The sequence below is a fragment of the Chlorocebus sabaeus genome, chromosome 4, assembly GCF_047675955.1.
Source record: "Chlorocebus sabaeus isolate Y175 chromosome 4, mChlSab1.0.hap1, whole genome shotgun sequence".
Lineage (NCBI taxonomy): Eukaryota > Metazoa > Chordata > Mammalia > Primates > Cercopithecidae > Chlorocebus > Chlorocebus sabaeus.
Window position 1 is genome coordinate 40317426 of NC_132907.1, and position 12268 is coordinate 40329693.

General features: G+C 39.6%; 1 protein-coding gene across 1 annotated transcript; it reads right to left on the reverse strand.

Annotated features, from left to right (window-relative positions):
• Positions 1-484: 484 nt before the first annotated feature.
• On the reverse strand, positions 485-10357 carry GZMK (granzyme K). The gene is made up of 5 exons (XM_007972457.3): positions 10203-10357; positions 9781-9928; positions 4029-4179; positions 2983-3252; positions 485-853 (listed from the first exon to the last, which is right to left on the reverse strand). The coding sequence occupies exons 1-5, from the start codon at positions 10264-10266 to the stop codon at positions 692-694; spliced, it is 795 nt and encodes a 264-aa protein (XP_007970648.1). The 5' UTR covers positions 10267-10357; the 3' UTR covers positions 485-691.
• Positions 10358-12268: the final 1911 nt, after the last annotated feature.

Consider the following 12268-nt stretch of genomic DNA (forward strand, 5'->3'; position numbering starts at 1 on the left):
TCCTTTCTAGAACAAAATATGACATATACAAATAAAAAATACTGTCCAAACATTTGTATAAGCTGCTTGCTTGAATTGGGATATTTATATTTATGATTTATATTAAAAAAAAACAAACTCATAGAAGCTTAGAGTAGAATCGGGTTGCCAGAGGATGGGAGTGGTGGGGAAATAGGGAGCTGCTATTCAACTGGCATGAAGTTTAATTTATAAGAGATGAAGCAGTTCTAGAGATCTGCACTACAAGATCATGCCTATAGTTAACAATAATGTATCGCACCCTTAAACATTTGTTGAAAGGGCCTATCTCATGTTTAATGTTATCACAACAATGAAAACAACCCAACAACTTAGGATGATCCAGCAGAAGTCACACCTGGTTGAAGGTGGTACCATTACTGTTTTGTTCAGTGATCTTATTGCCCTTTGGGAGTGTGGGTGGAATGGGGGTAGATATTACTTCATGTGATAAAAGACAAATAGAGAGTCTTCTAAATTTTATTTAGAATAAAACCAGCATGGTAGAAATACATCAGTGATACAAGAGAAAAAGAACTTGATTCCTTAATAAAATGACTTACAAGTACAAAAATGGACCCCATCTTGTGTTCTGCTTTACTTACATCCAACTCTAACCTGTGAGCATATTAGGAAGAAAGAAGCAAGTGCATCCAAGAAAATCATTTGTAACTTAATTTGTATGAGGTGGGGCAAGGTTGCTTTTGATCCAAGTCTGGTATTTCTTGGTTAGCAGGGTGTAGATTCCAGGCTTTTTGGCAACACCACATTCATCACCTCCAGAGACTATGGCATGGAAGACACCTTTACAGATCAAGGGGCCCCCTGAATCACCCTGGAAAGAAGAGAAAAGGAAAATATGTGGTGAGAAGCTATTGGCATTTTTTTTTTAAGCACCAACTGTTGATTGTTCAAAGGAGTATTATCTGGGTCGTTGCTTTCTTTATGTCCTGGAGAGTGTCTGACACTGCCTTTTACTCGTTATAGGTTCTCTATATGCCTGTCTCTGACTAGGACTATGTTTCTGCCTACTTGCTTCTCTGTTTATGTCTCTAACTATGACTATGACTATGCCTCTGCCTCTGTCTCGGTGTCCATGTCCTTGTCTCTGTTTTGTCCCTATCTATGTCTACTTTCCTCTGGGAATCAATGACTATTGACTATTTATTAAAGAATGGATAAGGTTTTAAATAATCCACTGAAATAAAATAATCTTTTAAAGTTGTATATTTCATTTTGATGCTCATAGACCTAAAATCAAATTGCTATTGAGAGTAGCAGAAAAGAGCAATGTATTGTAGTAAATGTCTTGATGGCAGGAATTATATGTTCTCTGTTACTTATTTATTTTTTTGCATCCTCACATGGTTGGACATAGTGCTATGTATATGTACCACACTTAGTAAATACTTAGTGAATGAAATGATTTTTGAAGACTCACTCTAACAGCAAAACATGTAACTAAATTCTATCAAGTGAAGGGAAAGAGCTATAGAGGGGATGGCATGGTCTTTTAATGAAGAGCTGGCTTCTTTGAAGACCAGCCTTTCTCTTTGCTAATGTTCACATTGCAAACTGCAGTGCCTTGTACTTTGGTCAACCATGATAACAGATGTTTAGGAGGGTGATGGTCTTGGGTACTGCAGATGCAAAAGACATTTGAAGTCATCATATCCTCTTCCCCAATAATACTTAATATAGTATGAAATGAATACTGTATTCTAATTTTTTAAAAAATTAGTAATTCATTTGTACTATATATTAGTATAGTTCATATAAACATGAACACCTATTTTTTTTCTTTGCCATCTCAATAAACAAAAGATTTTGAAAAATATAATGACTCTTGTTCCTTTTTTTCTTTTAAGACAGGATCTCATTTTGTGACACAGGCTGGAATGCAGTGGCAAGATCTCAGCTCACTTCAGCCTCAATCTCCTGGGCTCAGGTGATCCTCCCACCTCAGCCTCCTGAGTAGGTGGGACTACAGGCGTATGCCACCATGCCCGGCTAATTTTTGTATTTTTTGTAGAGACAGGTTTTCACCATGTTGCCCAGGCTGGTCTCAAACTCCTGAGTTCAAGAGATCCACCCACCTTGGCCTCCCAAAGTGCTGGGATTACAGGTGTGAGCCACTGTGCCAGGCCTTTTGTTTCTTTTTGTTAGTCAGCAGTATGGTCTGAATGTTTGATTCTTCCGAATTCATATGTTGCAATCCTCACTCCCAAGGTGAGGGTATTAGGAGGTGGGGCCTTTGGGAGGTGATTAGGTCATGGAGGTGAAGGCTTCATAAATGAGATTAGTTCCCTTATTAAAGAGGCCTAAGAGAGACCCCTCACCCCATCTACCATGTGAGATTAGAGTGAAAAGAAGCCGTTTATGAACCAGAAAGTAGGCCCTCCCCAGACACCAAATGTGCTAGTGCCTTGATCTTGATCTTGAACAGAATAAAGTTCTGTTATTTATAAGCCACTGAGTTTATGGTATTTTGTGGTGGCAGCCCAAACAGACGAAGACAGTCAGTCAGCATTACTTATGACACACATACTGTATATTTGAGCTTTTTGCATTTGAGTCTTATAAGACCTCCTTATTGATTAATCCACAAGGTGGTTCTTTAAATAAGTTATCTTCTAATCACCACTAGTGACTTCAGGGTTGGTAGACTTTCTAAGGAGGATAACACCTCTCATAGGAAGCCTGTAAAAGTTGTCAGATATAGTCTATTATCCTGATTAACAAACATTTAGTGGGTGCTTATGAAGCATTGGGGAAGTTTTTACAATCCATTCACATTGGTAGATGAAAAAGAATAGAGAATGCTGTGCAGGAATGGAGAGAAAGTGTTTAGAATTGTGGTTTTGTATTCTCTATGCCCCACCCTCCTCCTCAGTGTCAGTGAGCAATGGAAGCTTGGCTACTGTACAGTGCTCCGAGATGCCTGTTTAAAAGAGAGATTCTTACCTTACAGGAATCCTTCTGGCCTTTGGCATCTCCTGCACAGACCATGTCTGTGGTGATAAAAGGGTCGCGATTGTAGTAACTTTGGCTGTTGCAAAGTTTTCGACTTAGGACAGTAACAGTGACTTCTCGCAGGGTATCAGAAGGTCTTAAGAAATCTGGGTCGGTGGCTCCCCAGCCAGTAACCTCGCATTTGGTTCCAGATCTAAGATAGGTTTTGGATCTTACGTGGAGCAGCTTGACATGTTTATTGAGTTTTGCGGCTGTTTGAAGCTGACAGATTGATAAAAGATTGAATTATTTCTTTCCCAGTAGTATTCTGATGCTAGCCTGTGCGTTGTATGTGTGGTCTCCGTCTTAGGCAGGCGTCCCTGTTCTGGAATCTACTTTGGTGGTGGCCTGCAGCTGCATTTGTGGTTGTTGCTTTTCTGACCATGCTCTCTACTCCCCGAGGAGCTCACTGAGGCTTGGGGAGGGAGCTTATAGACAGCAGGAATTTTGTCCAGTCTCGAGCAAACTGGCCTTTGCCCTGCATTGGATGGTTTTGTGTGGAGTAACATCCACAGGTCATGACTTTGAGGGCTGGGCTGCTTCCTGCTGGATAGGACCCTTGAGTATGGTCTAGACCAAGTTTGGACTAGACTAAGTGTGGTCTAGACTAAGTTGTAACTCGCTGCTGAGCCCCTGAGGTCACTTGGTTGGCTCTGTTGTATAAACAACTGTTGTATTTTTTACTTGCTAATGAGAAAAGCATTTGGGAGAAAAGCTTTCAGTGTGGATCCTTGGGCTTTGTAAGATGTTCCCCTTCTACATATGTGAGTATCAGAGTTGCTTTTCCTTGTATAAACGCAGCCCTGATACATTTGTGATAAATTCTTGTTTCTTTCAAGGCAGTATATGGAATAACATGGGCCCTTATAAAATATATCATAATCACCTCAAACATGGGGAGGGTGCTAACAAAATGCTTTTGTGCAGATGATTAACTAATTGAGCCATCCTGTATAAAAATGTTGACAAAATAGAAGGAAGGCAATGCTGCTACCTACCTTAACCAGCATAATATCATTTGATTGAGGATTTGATGTAAATCTTGGGAATGGTATAAATTTTTTAATCTCCAATGTTTGTTTGGAGGCCTCATTCTTTGAGAGAGAGTGTGCTCCTAAAACCACAGTGGGAGACTGGCCTTTGGTAAACCTAAAAAAAGCAAAGAGAATGAAAGCAGCAGAATGATTCCCAAATCCCCCAGTGGGGAGTAGTGATGGTGGAGAGGGTTATATACATAGAGAAACAAGGGCTATCTCCAAGGTAAACTGCTTAAGATTAGGTGGAGTGACAAAGGTCTTAGAGGACCCCAGCATGAATTGATATTAAGGGCCAAATGACTTGCCCTTAATCCCATCCCAAACCAATTCCCTGGAATTGCAAAAGAATATCAGAACTTGTATCCAACTGGGGAAGGAAAAGGAGTGAAATCCTAATTGACTTAGATCAAGTTTAAAACAAAATTGTGTTCATTTATGTAAAAATAAAGGAAATTATATTTCATGAGTTTGTAGTTTGAGATTTACACCAACTACCATTAAAATTTTTTTATTGTGGTAAAATATACATAACAAAATTTACCTTTTTAACCATTCTTAAATGTACAGTTTGGTGGTATGAAGGACATGTATATTGTTATTCATCCACCACTATCATCTCCAGAACCCCAGAACGTTTTTATCTTCCCAACGTTAGGTGTTTTAATAATTAAGGTAGCCAGGTGCAGTGGCTCACGCCTGTAATCCCAGCCACTGGGGAGACTGAGGTGGGAGGATCATTTGAGGCCAGAAGTTTGAGAGCAGCCTGGGCAACATAGTGAGACCCCCAATCTCTAAAAAAATATTAAGGGGCACAGTGGTGCATACTGGGCACGGTGGTGCATGCCTATAGTCCCAGCTGTTTGAGACGCTGAAGCAGGAGGGATTGCCTGAGCCCAGGAGCTGGAGGCTGAAGTGTCACAGCCTAAATGACAGAACAAGGCCCCATCTCTTAAAAACAAACAAACAAACAAACAAGCAAACACCACGAAGACCCCCACCCTACACTTGCTCACCCACATGCCTAGACCTCATCTCAGGTCAATGTGGGGAAGTAAGGCCCATTACATGGCAGTCAGATATGTCAATTTGTCCTGTCCCCTCAATTAGAACAAAGATTTGGACAAGAAAGGAAAACTTTCCTCAAGGGAAGAAAATAGTGCTAATTTGAAATGAAGATACTTTAAAGTTAGTAGTCATTCCATCAGGGAGATTTATAGGGTACGAACTGGTGAGTCAGGTGAAGAAATAGATTTGTTTTTTGGCTTTTTTTTAACCTTTTTTTTTTGAGACAGAGTCTTGTTCTGTTACCCAGGCTGGAGTTCAGTGGCATGATCTCGGCTCACAGCAATCTCTGCCTCCCAGATCAAGCGATTCTCCTGCCTCAGCCTCTCAAGAGGCTGGGACTACAGGTGTGTGCCACCACGCCTGGCTAATTTTTGTAGTTTTAGTAAAGACAGGGTTTCGCCATGTTGGCCAGGATGGTCTCGATCTCCTGACCTCAGGTGATCTACTGGCCTTAGCCTCCCAAAGTGCTGGGATTACAAGTGTGGGTCTCTGTGCTCGGCAGGTTTGTTTTTTAAATCTCTGGTCATACACAGTTCTAGTACCAGTGTTACAACAGTGCCACAATTGATCAAATTTACTCTTTGTTGGATAAAATTACATTTACAGCAGTGATAAAGTAGAAATAATTTTTAGAGATTTTGGCAGTACCGTAGAGCCATTTGTATACTACAGATATATTCCATTACAGTGTCTGTCTTTATGAAGCCCACCTCAGATCTTTTAATTGTATTTGTTTATGTGTAACTATTTCTTTTGTACTTGAAAAAGCTACCAAAGTAGATTGCAGTAAAAACACACATACTCATGCATACAGGTTAATAAAGATTAATAAAAGTTACAAAGAGCACAGAAACATACAGAAAAAGGAAGACATGATTGTTTCAGATTTGGAAAATGAGCAAATGCCTGTGGTGGAGTGGGTTTGCTTATGGCAGAGCTGTGACCGCCTGAGAATGACCACTTTTTGGTTTGTACCAAAAGAGGTTATTTTTATTTATTTTGGGAATTCCAGCTCCATTTGTTGAAAAGTTTGCCTATTGCAAAATCAGGATGGGGTGGAAATTTCTCATAGGATGTGGACTGGATTTCCTAGGATTGATTTGAATTTGAATTCAAATTCAACATACCCACTAAACCCAAAACTTTGTAGGAGAAGGGTGACAAAAATCTTCAGGATGAATGCTCTAACAGAAAGGTGGGCACGTGCCTAAATGACTTACACAAAGAAGGCTGTGAAGTACAAATGAGAGGTATGGAAGGTGGATTTTCACTAAGGGAGGGGTGCTGAAAAAATGTCTGGTTTTTTTTCATCTTTTACTAATTTCCTCGGCGAGTTATTGCCTTTGAAATGTTTTGGTTATTTTTGTCTCCACTGGGATGTGTTAAGACCAAAAACAACCCAAGCAGACCATTATTCCTTCTGAACTTTCAATTTCTAGATATCCTTCAACTGTAATCTGTGCTACTGAGGTCAAGTTTTCTGCCCACGGGATACCTGGAATTACTTGAGTTCTAGGATCCCACCTCCTTAGCTAAACTGAAGTCTGAATTCACACAAAGGAGAAGTGATAATACCAGTGTTTTTGAGTTGCACAACACAGTGTTTCCCCAAGTGCAGTCTTCAGACTTGCTTCAGAATCACCTGGAGGTATTGGCTTAAAATGTGGTTTCCTGTGTCCCACCCTGAACTTTCCTGGAAGAGAATCATATACGGAGCAGAACTACAGTGGGGCTTATAGTAGGTCTGCTGAAGATATCTGTAAACATTGTCTCAACTGAGCCTAACAACAACCTTTCTCAGGGCTGGTAAAGCTGATGGGCTGTGTATTCATTACCAGTAAAATATTGTTCTCTGACTGGTCCAAGGTGACACACCTCACAAATAGGGGAATCAGGATCCAAATTTGGCTTTTGGTGACTCCCAGTCCAGTGCTCTTTCCTCAATCCCTCTTTGAACCCCGTGCCAACTCCCTTGAAGCCTCTTCTTTTCTCTGCCAGCCTGCCTGGACGCTTAGCAGTGTTTCTGTTTGGACCCACCCCTTGAGGTCTGGCAGCAAAGGCAGGGTCCCTATGTCTTGGAGATTTCTCTTGCCTAAGAGAGAGGGAGAAGAACTTGGCTGTCAGATAGGGAGGTCTTCTCAGTCTTATCTCGTCAACATCAGATTAGTTCCTTGGTTATTACCGTGGAAGGCAGAGATAATTGTATAACAGTACTCGATAACATCTATTAAGTTCTTTGTGTTCTGTGTTAAGCATTTTACAAAGCTTCCCTCATTTAAACCTAACAACAGTGTGGTGAGATAGGTATTATGATAATCTCCATTTTAGAGATGAAGAAATTGAGGTTCAGGTAAGCGAATAAACTTGAGGACCTTTGCCTCCAGGAGGCAAATCCAGGCAGGATTAAAGCTCATTTGGCTTGAATCTAGAGCCTGAACATTGAACCATTTTGTTCCAGGAGCCTTGAGCATTTGAGATGGAGTGAGACCCTGTGGAAGGGGCTGTGGAAGGTTCCATCTAACACCTTGCTAGGCAGGTTGGGGCAGGGGGAAGTGCTCTGTGAGGGGGTCTGGGAGAGAATCAGGAGAACAGGGTATAACAGCTGGTGAGAGTTTTGCTTCTGGTAAGTTAAAATGCTGAAAATAAGTTTGTACAGGACATTTTAATCAATTTCCTTTTATATTTGACATGGTAACTAATAAAGGGGCCAGGATACTGAGGGAGGAGCTGTGTGGATGGCTGGTGAGAAGGGATCACTCCCAGGTTTGACCTTCTTCACAATTTTGCTGAGAGAGAGGCTTGGGGCAAACTATTCCCACAGGATACTGGGGAGTACATTTGTGGGAAGCCACCATTGAGCTATTTCGTAAATATTTTGAATTTCATAAAGCTTAATATTTTTCCAACCACCGATCTGCCTACTTTTTACACCCAAGTGTCCTGTAGAGGAAATGCGTTCTACATATTTTGGAGTTCTTTATACCCCAGCCATTTAAAATGATATTTAGCAATAGTTTGTTTTAAGAAAAAAAAAAAAAAAAAAAAAAAAAAAAAAAAAAAAAAAACCTCTAAGACCTCTCTCCAGTGTTTTTTTTAATAATCTCTTTCCCCAGTTTGGGAATCCACTTCTCATGACTTAAATCCACTTGACAAAATTTAAAATTCAACTTAGTACTATTATTTAACTTCCTATAACACTTTATGGCTAGTGAAACACTTTTTCATACACCATGTTTCAGGCCTAGTCAAAGAAAGAAAGAAAGAAAGATCTTTAAACGTATTTCTTTCTTTCCATCCAATGTTTGTTGAACATTTAAAAGTCAAACTCTCTGTCTGGGGAGGTTATAGACCATTTGAATGTGTATCATGAGCATATTTGAAGATGTGCATATTTAGCATTAAGTGAACATTTACTGACAGTTCCCCACTCTGTCTCTCTCATCTCGCGGGGGCAAGTGCCCTGGAGAAGAGAGAAGTGATGGGGATGAGAGTGTGACTTCTATGAGGGCAAGAACCCCATGTAAATGAAGTAACCATATTAAATTGGAAATCAGTGGGTTGCTATTTAGAGATAGCAGAAGATCTCCCTGTCTGCAGGCTTCAAAACTTCAATTTGTGATCAAACAGTTCCATTTAAATGGGGCAATCAGACAAAACCCCCAAAGCATGGAAAAGCAAATCAATTGAGTTGTTCTGTTTAGATATAGACAATGCCTGGAGAGCAAACCATGACAGCTAAGAGAGATCTTTAAGTGAAAGAAAAGGAGAAGGCTCCATTTCAGCTTATTAGGCAAGAAACATAAGGAAACATACACACAAACAAAAAACAAAACCAAAAACCCCAAGCAAACAAACAAAACAACAAACACCAAATTAGTTTTCTACTGACATTTCCTTTTGTGATGGTTGCAGCATCCCAAGAGGGGTTTTGTGCTTTATTAGCTGAAGTAAGAGAATCCTACGCCAAAATGGACTTTGGGAGGTTTTACTCTGTCTTCAGAAAAGCTTTCATTCTAAGTATCCGAGAAAATAAATTTCTCATTATCTTTCTCTTTTTAGAAGTAATCAATAACTTGTTTTTTTTTTTCCACCTAGGAAAGTTGTAAGTGGTGAGTAGCTACTGTTAGGAGTGGCAAAGTAGGCTTCTCATGCGTATAATACTAATGATAATAGCTGCAATTTTTTTGTGCTTACTAAATGTGCCAAGCATGCTAAAATACTTAACAGAAACAGATACTATTCTCAAACCCCACAAAGCAGGTATGATGTTATTATTACCCCTTTGTAAAATGGGGAAGCTCAGAGCACAGAGCAAGCTCTGGTTGTCTGATTTCCTCTTGAGCAGTGGATCTAACAAGGTCAAGAATACTGTTGCTTCAAATATTACTGTTACTGTGTTCCCTGCATTATACAGAGGACTTGAATTTGTCTAACATCTTGCCTGGGAAAAGCAGCTCAGTTCTCTCTGATAAGGAGAACCCAGGCCAGAAAGCATGGATGTGGAAGAAGGTAAGTAAACGCCACCAGTTGGTCAGTGACCACAGAAACTAACTGTAGGTCAAATTCTCACTCAGTAGAGGTAAGCTTCTCTTACAGCTATAATAAGTTGCAGAAAAAACACATGCCTGGAAAACTGTGGTGGACTTACGGATATTGGCAGTGGGCCGCTGTCAGCACCCACTGTGGATCAATCAGAACACCTCCACAAACGTGATGTCCGCCATACTGGATGGAGGCCATAAATGGCCTGGAGTGAGGTGACACTTCTTTCCCTCCAATAATTTCCATATTGAAACCTACAAAAGTAGACCAAAAGATTTCACACAAAAGATCTAAACAGACTGTTTCATGTAATTCTTCCAATGACAGGCACTATATTATTTTCAAAGCTTAAAGAACAACAATAACCCTACCTAAAAGCTACAATAATTTTACTGATGAAAAATTTGTATAATACATTACAGTTCAGAAAGATAGGAATGATTGTGAAAATAATTTTCATCTATAATATAACAATATGGTCAGTAGAAATTCATTTAAAGTTTACATGTAGATATAGGAGATACTTACACACAGGAGTCATACAAGCCCCAGCTATTAGGAAAAACAGAGAAAAGGAAGAAAACTTAGTCATTTTAAAGACTTAGATTTAAGAAGCCCAGATGAAATGCTTTGATTGTGTGATGAAGGAAGAAGATTCTGAAGACTGCGTTTGGTTCTTGCAAGTTTTGACTTTCTCACCACAAGTGCTCTAGGGGTAAGATTGTTTTCACACCTAGGTGTAAACGTTATGTATCAGTTTGGGGACTTTCAGGTCTGTGCTTTTAGCACTTTTTTGTTTTGTATTGTTTTGAGATGCAGTCTCCTTCTGTCACCCAGGCTGGAGTGCAGTGGCGCGATCTCAGCTCACTGCAGGCTCTGCCTCCCGGGTTCACGCTATTCTCCTGCCTCAGCCTCCTGAGTAGATGGGACTGACTACCTGTGCCCACCATCACGCCCAGCTAATTGCTTTTAGCACTTTTTTGGGAGAGGTATGTGGGCCATAAAGAACTCCTATCTGGGGATACCATCTGTAATATCTGTATCAGAGTACTTATGTTATAAATAAAATTTATACTATATATGTATATAATATTTATAAACGAAAAATATCCATGCAGTAAGAATGTAATGAAGTTTCAGACAGAGTTCAAAGATGTCCATTGCTCTCAAGCAATACTTACTATTTTTCCTGGCACAAAATGGTGCCTATCGTATTTCATTCTTCTCTCTTTTTCATTTGAACATAGATATGGTTACCTCACAATGTGGCTTAGCTAAAGCCTGAGCATCATCCAAAGAAAGCCAAATGTTTTGCAGCAAACATCCCTACTCATGTCGTTTTTCTAAGTTTGCCCAAATTTGGTTAAATTTTAGTTACATTTTTGTGAGATTTCATAATGTTATTAAAGGTGAGCATTGGCAACTATTTTTGATTCAGAGTCTCTCTTTTACTCACTTTTAACTGAAAATGGCTGTATGCTTTTCCAGGGACTTAATAATAATGTCTTTTAAAAATAAAGGACTGCATTTTGTACTTCTCCCCAGAGCAGATGACAATGCATTGCCAGGCCTTCAATACAAAAGGTATTAGACTCAAGATTCTACAAGATTCTGTTGGTACGAGACACTGATGAGCAGTGCAAATATAAAATGAATACAAATAGATCACGCACCAGAATGCCAACCACTTCCTAGAAATACTGATCAAAATTTGCATTACATCAACAGATCTTTCTTTTAAGATGTATGCATTCTGTCTTCCATTCATTTTAGAAAAGGGAATTAAAATCCAGAACTTTTATGCTCAGCAGATTGCAAGAGATTCCTATCACATTGTTTTCTAGCACAGAAAGTAGGAATAATAATAATTAATATTATAATTATATATTATACATTATAACTTAATAATATATAAGTAAAATGCCTTAAGTTATTTCCAAAATTCTTTTTATGTGATCATTTATGGTTTCATTTCTATGTCTTTGAGGAAAGCAGGACAACTATTATATTTACGTTACAATGGAAGAAATAAGTTCCAAGAGGCTAAGTAATTTGCCCAAGGCAACACAGCTTATGACCTAGACCAAATCACCTGCCTGACCTCCCTGTATGTTAACTTGCATGTGAATGAGTACCCTGCCAGAACACAGAATTTTATAAAAAGCCTGCTTCCCTTGTACAGCGATGTGGCAACAGTAAAGCCTTCTACATATTAAACGGAATGAACAAAACCAATGCAGAGCAGTGACTTCCTGCCAGAGAGAGCAGAAGGTGAGATAAGGAGGAGCCAGGTTAAGAAAAGCCACAAGCTTAATAAACCAAACTTATTACTCCCACTCAAATGTCCCTGTGAATTTTCAAGTCATCTTTGTCACTGTTGATGTGCCTTGGATGGCTTTACTGTGTGCCATTGTTCCACATTGGAAGGCAGACAGGATGGCGTCTGTTCCCTGCTACACCCCAGTGATGCTGGGATCATAAGGAAGATGGTGTGTGACAGGTAGAAGTCATCTGAACTCTAAGGAAGAAATAAATTGTAAAGGACAAAGCTTCGTGTGTGTGTGTGTGTGTGTGTGTGTGTGTGTGTGTGTGTA

Coding starts and splice junctions, on each gene's coding strand:
- GZMK (XM_007972457.3), bottom strand. CDS start 10,266: ATGACTAAGTTTTCTTCCTTTTCTCTGTTTTTCCTAATAGCTGGGGCT. Junction 9,929..10,202: donor GGCTTGTATGACTCCTGTGT/GTAAGTATCTCC, acceptor CTACTTTTGTAG/GTTTCAATATGGAAATTATT. Junction 854..2,982: donor GCCAGAAGGATTCCTGTAAG/GTAAGAATCTCT, acceptor TCTTCTTTCCAG/GGTGATTCAGGGGGCCCCTT.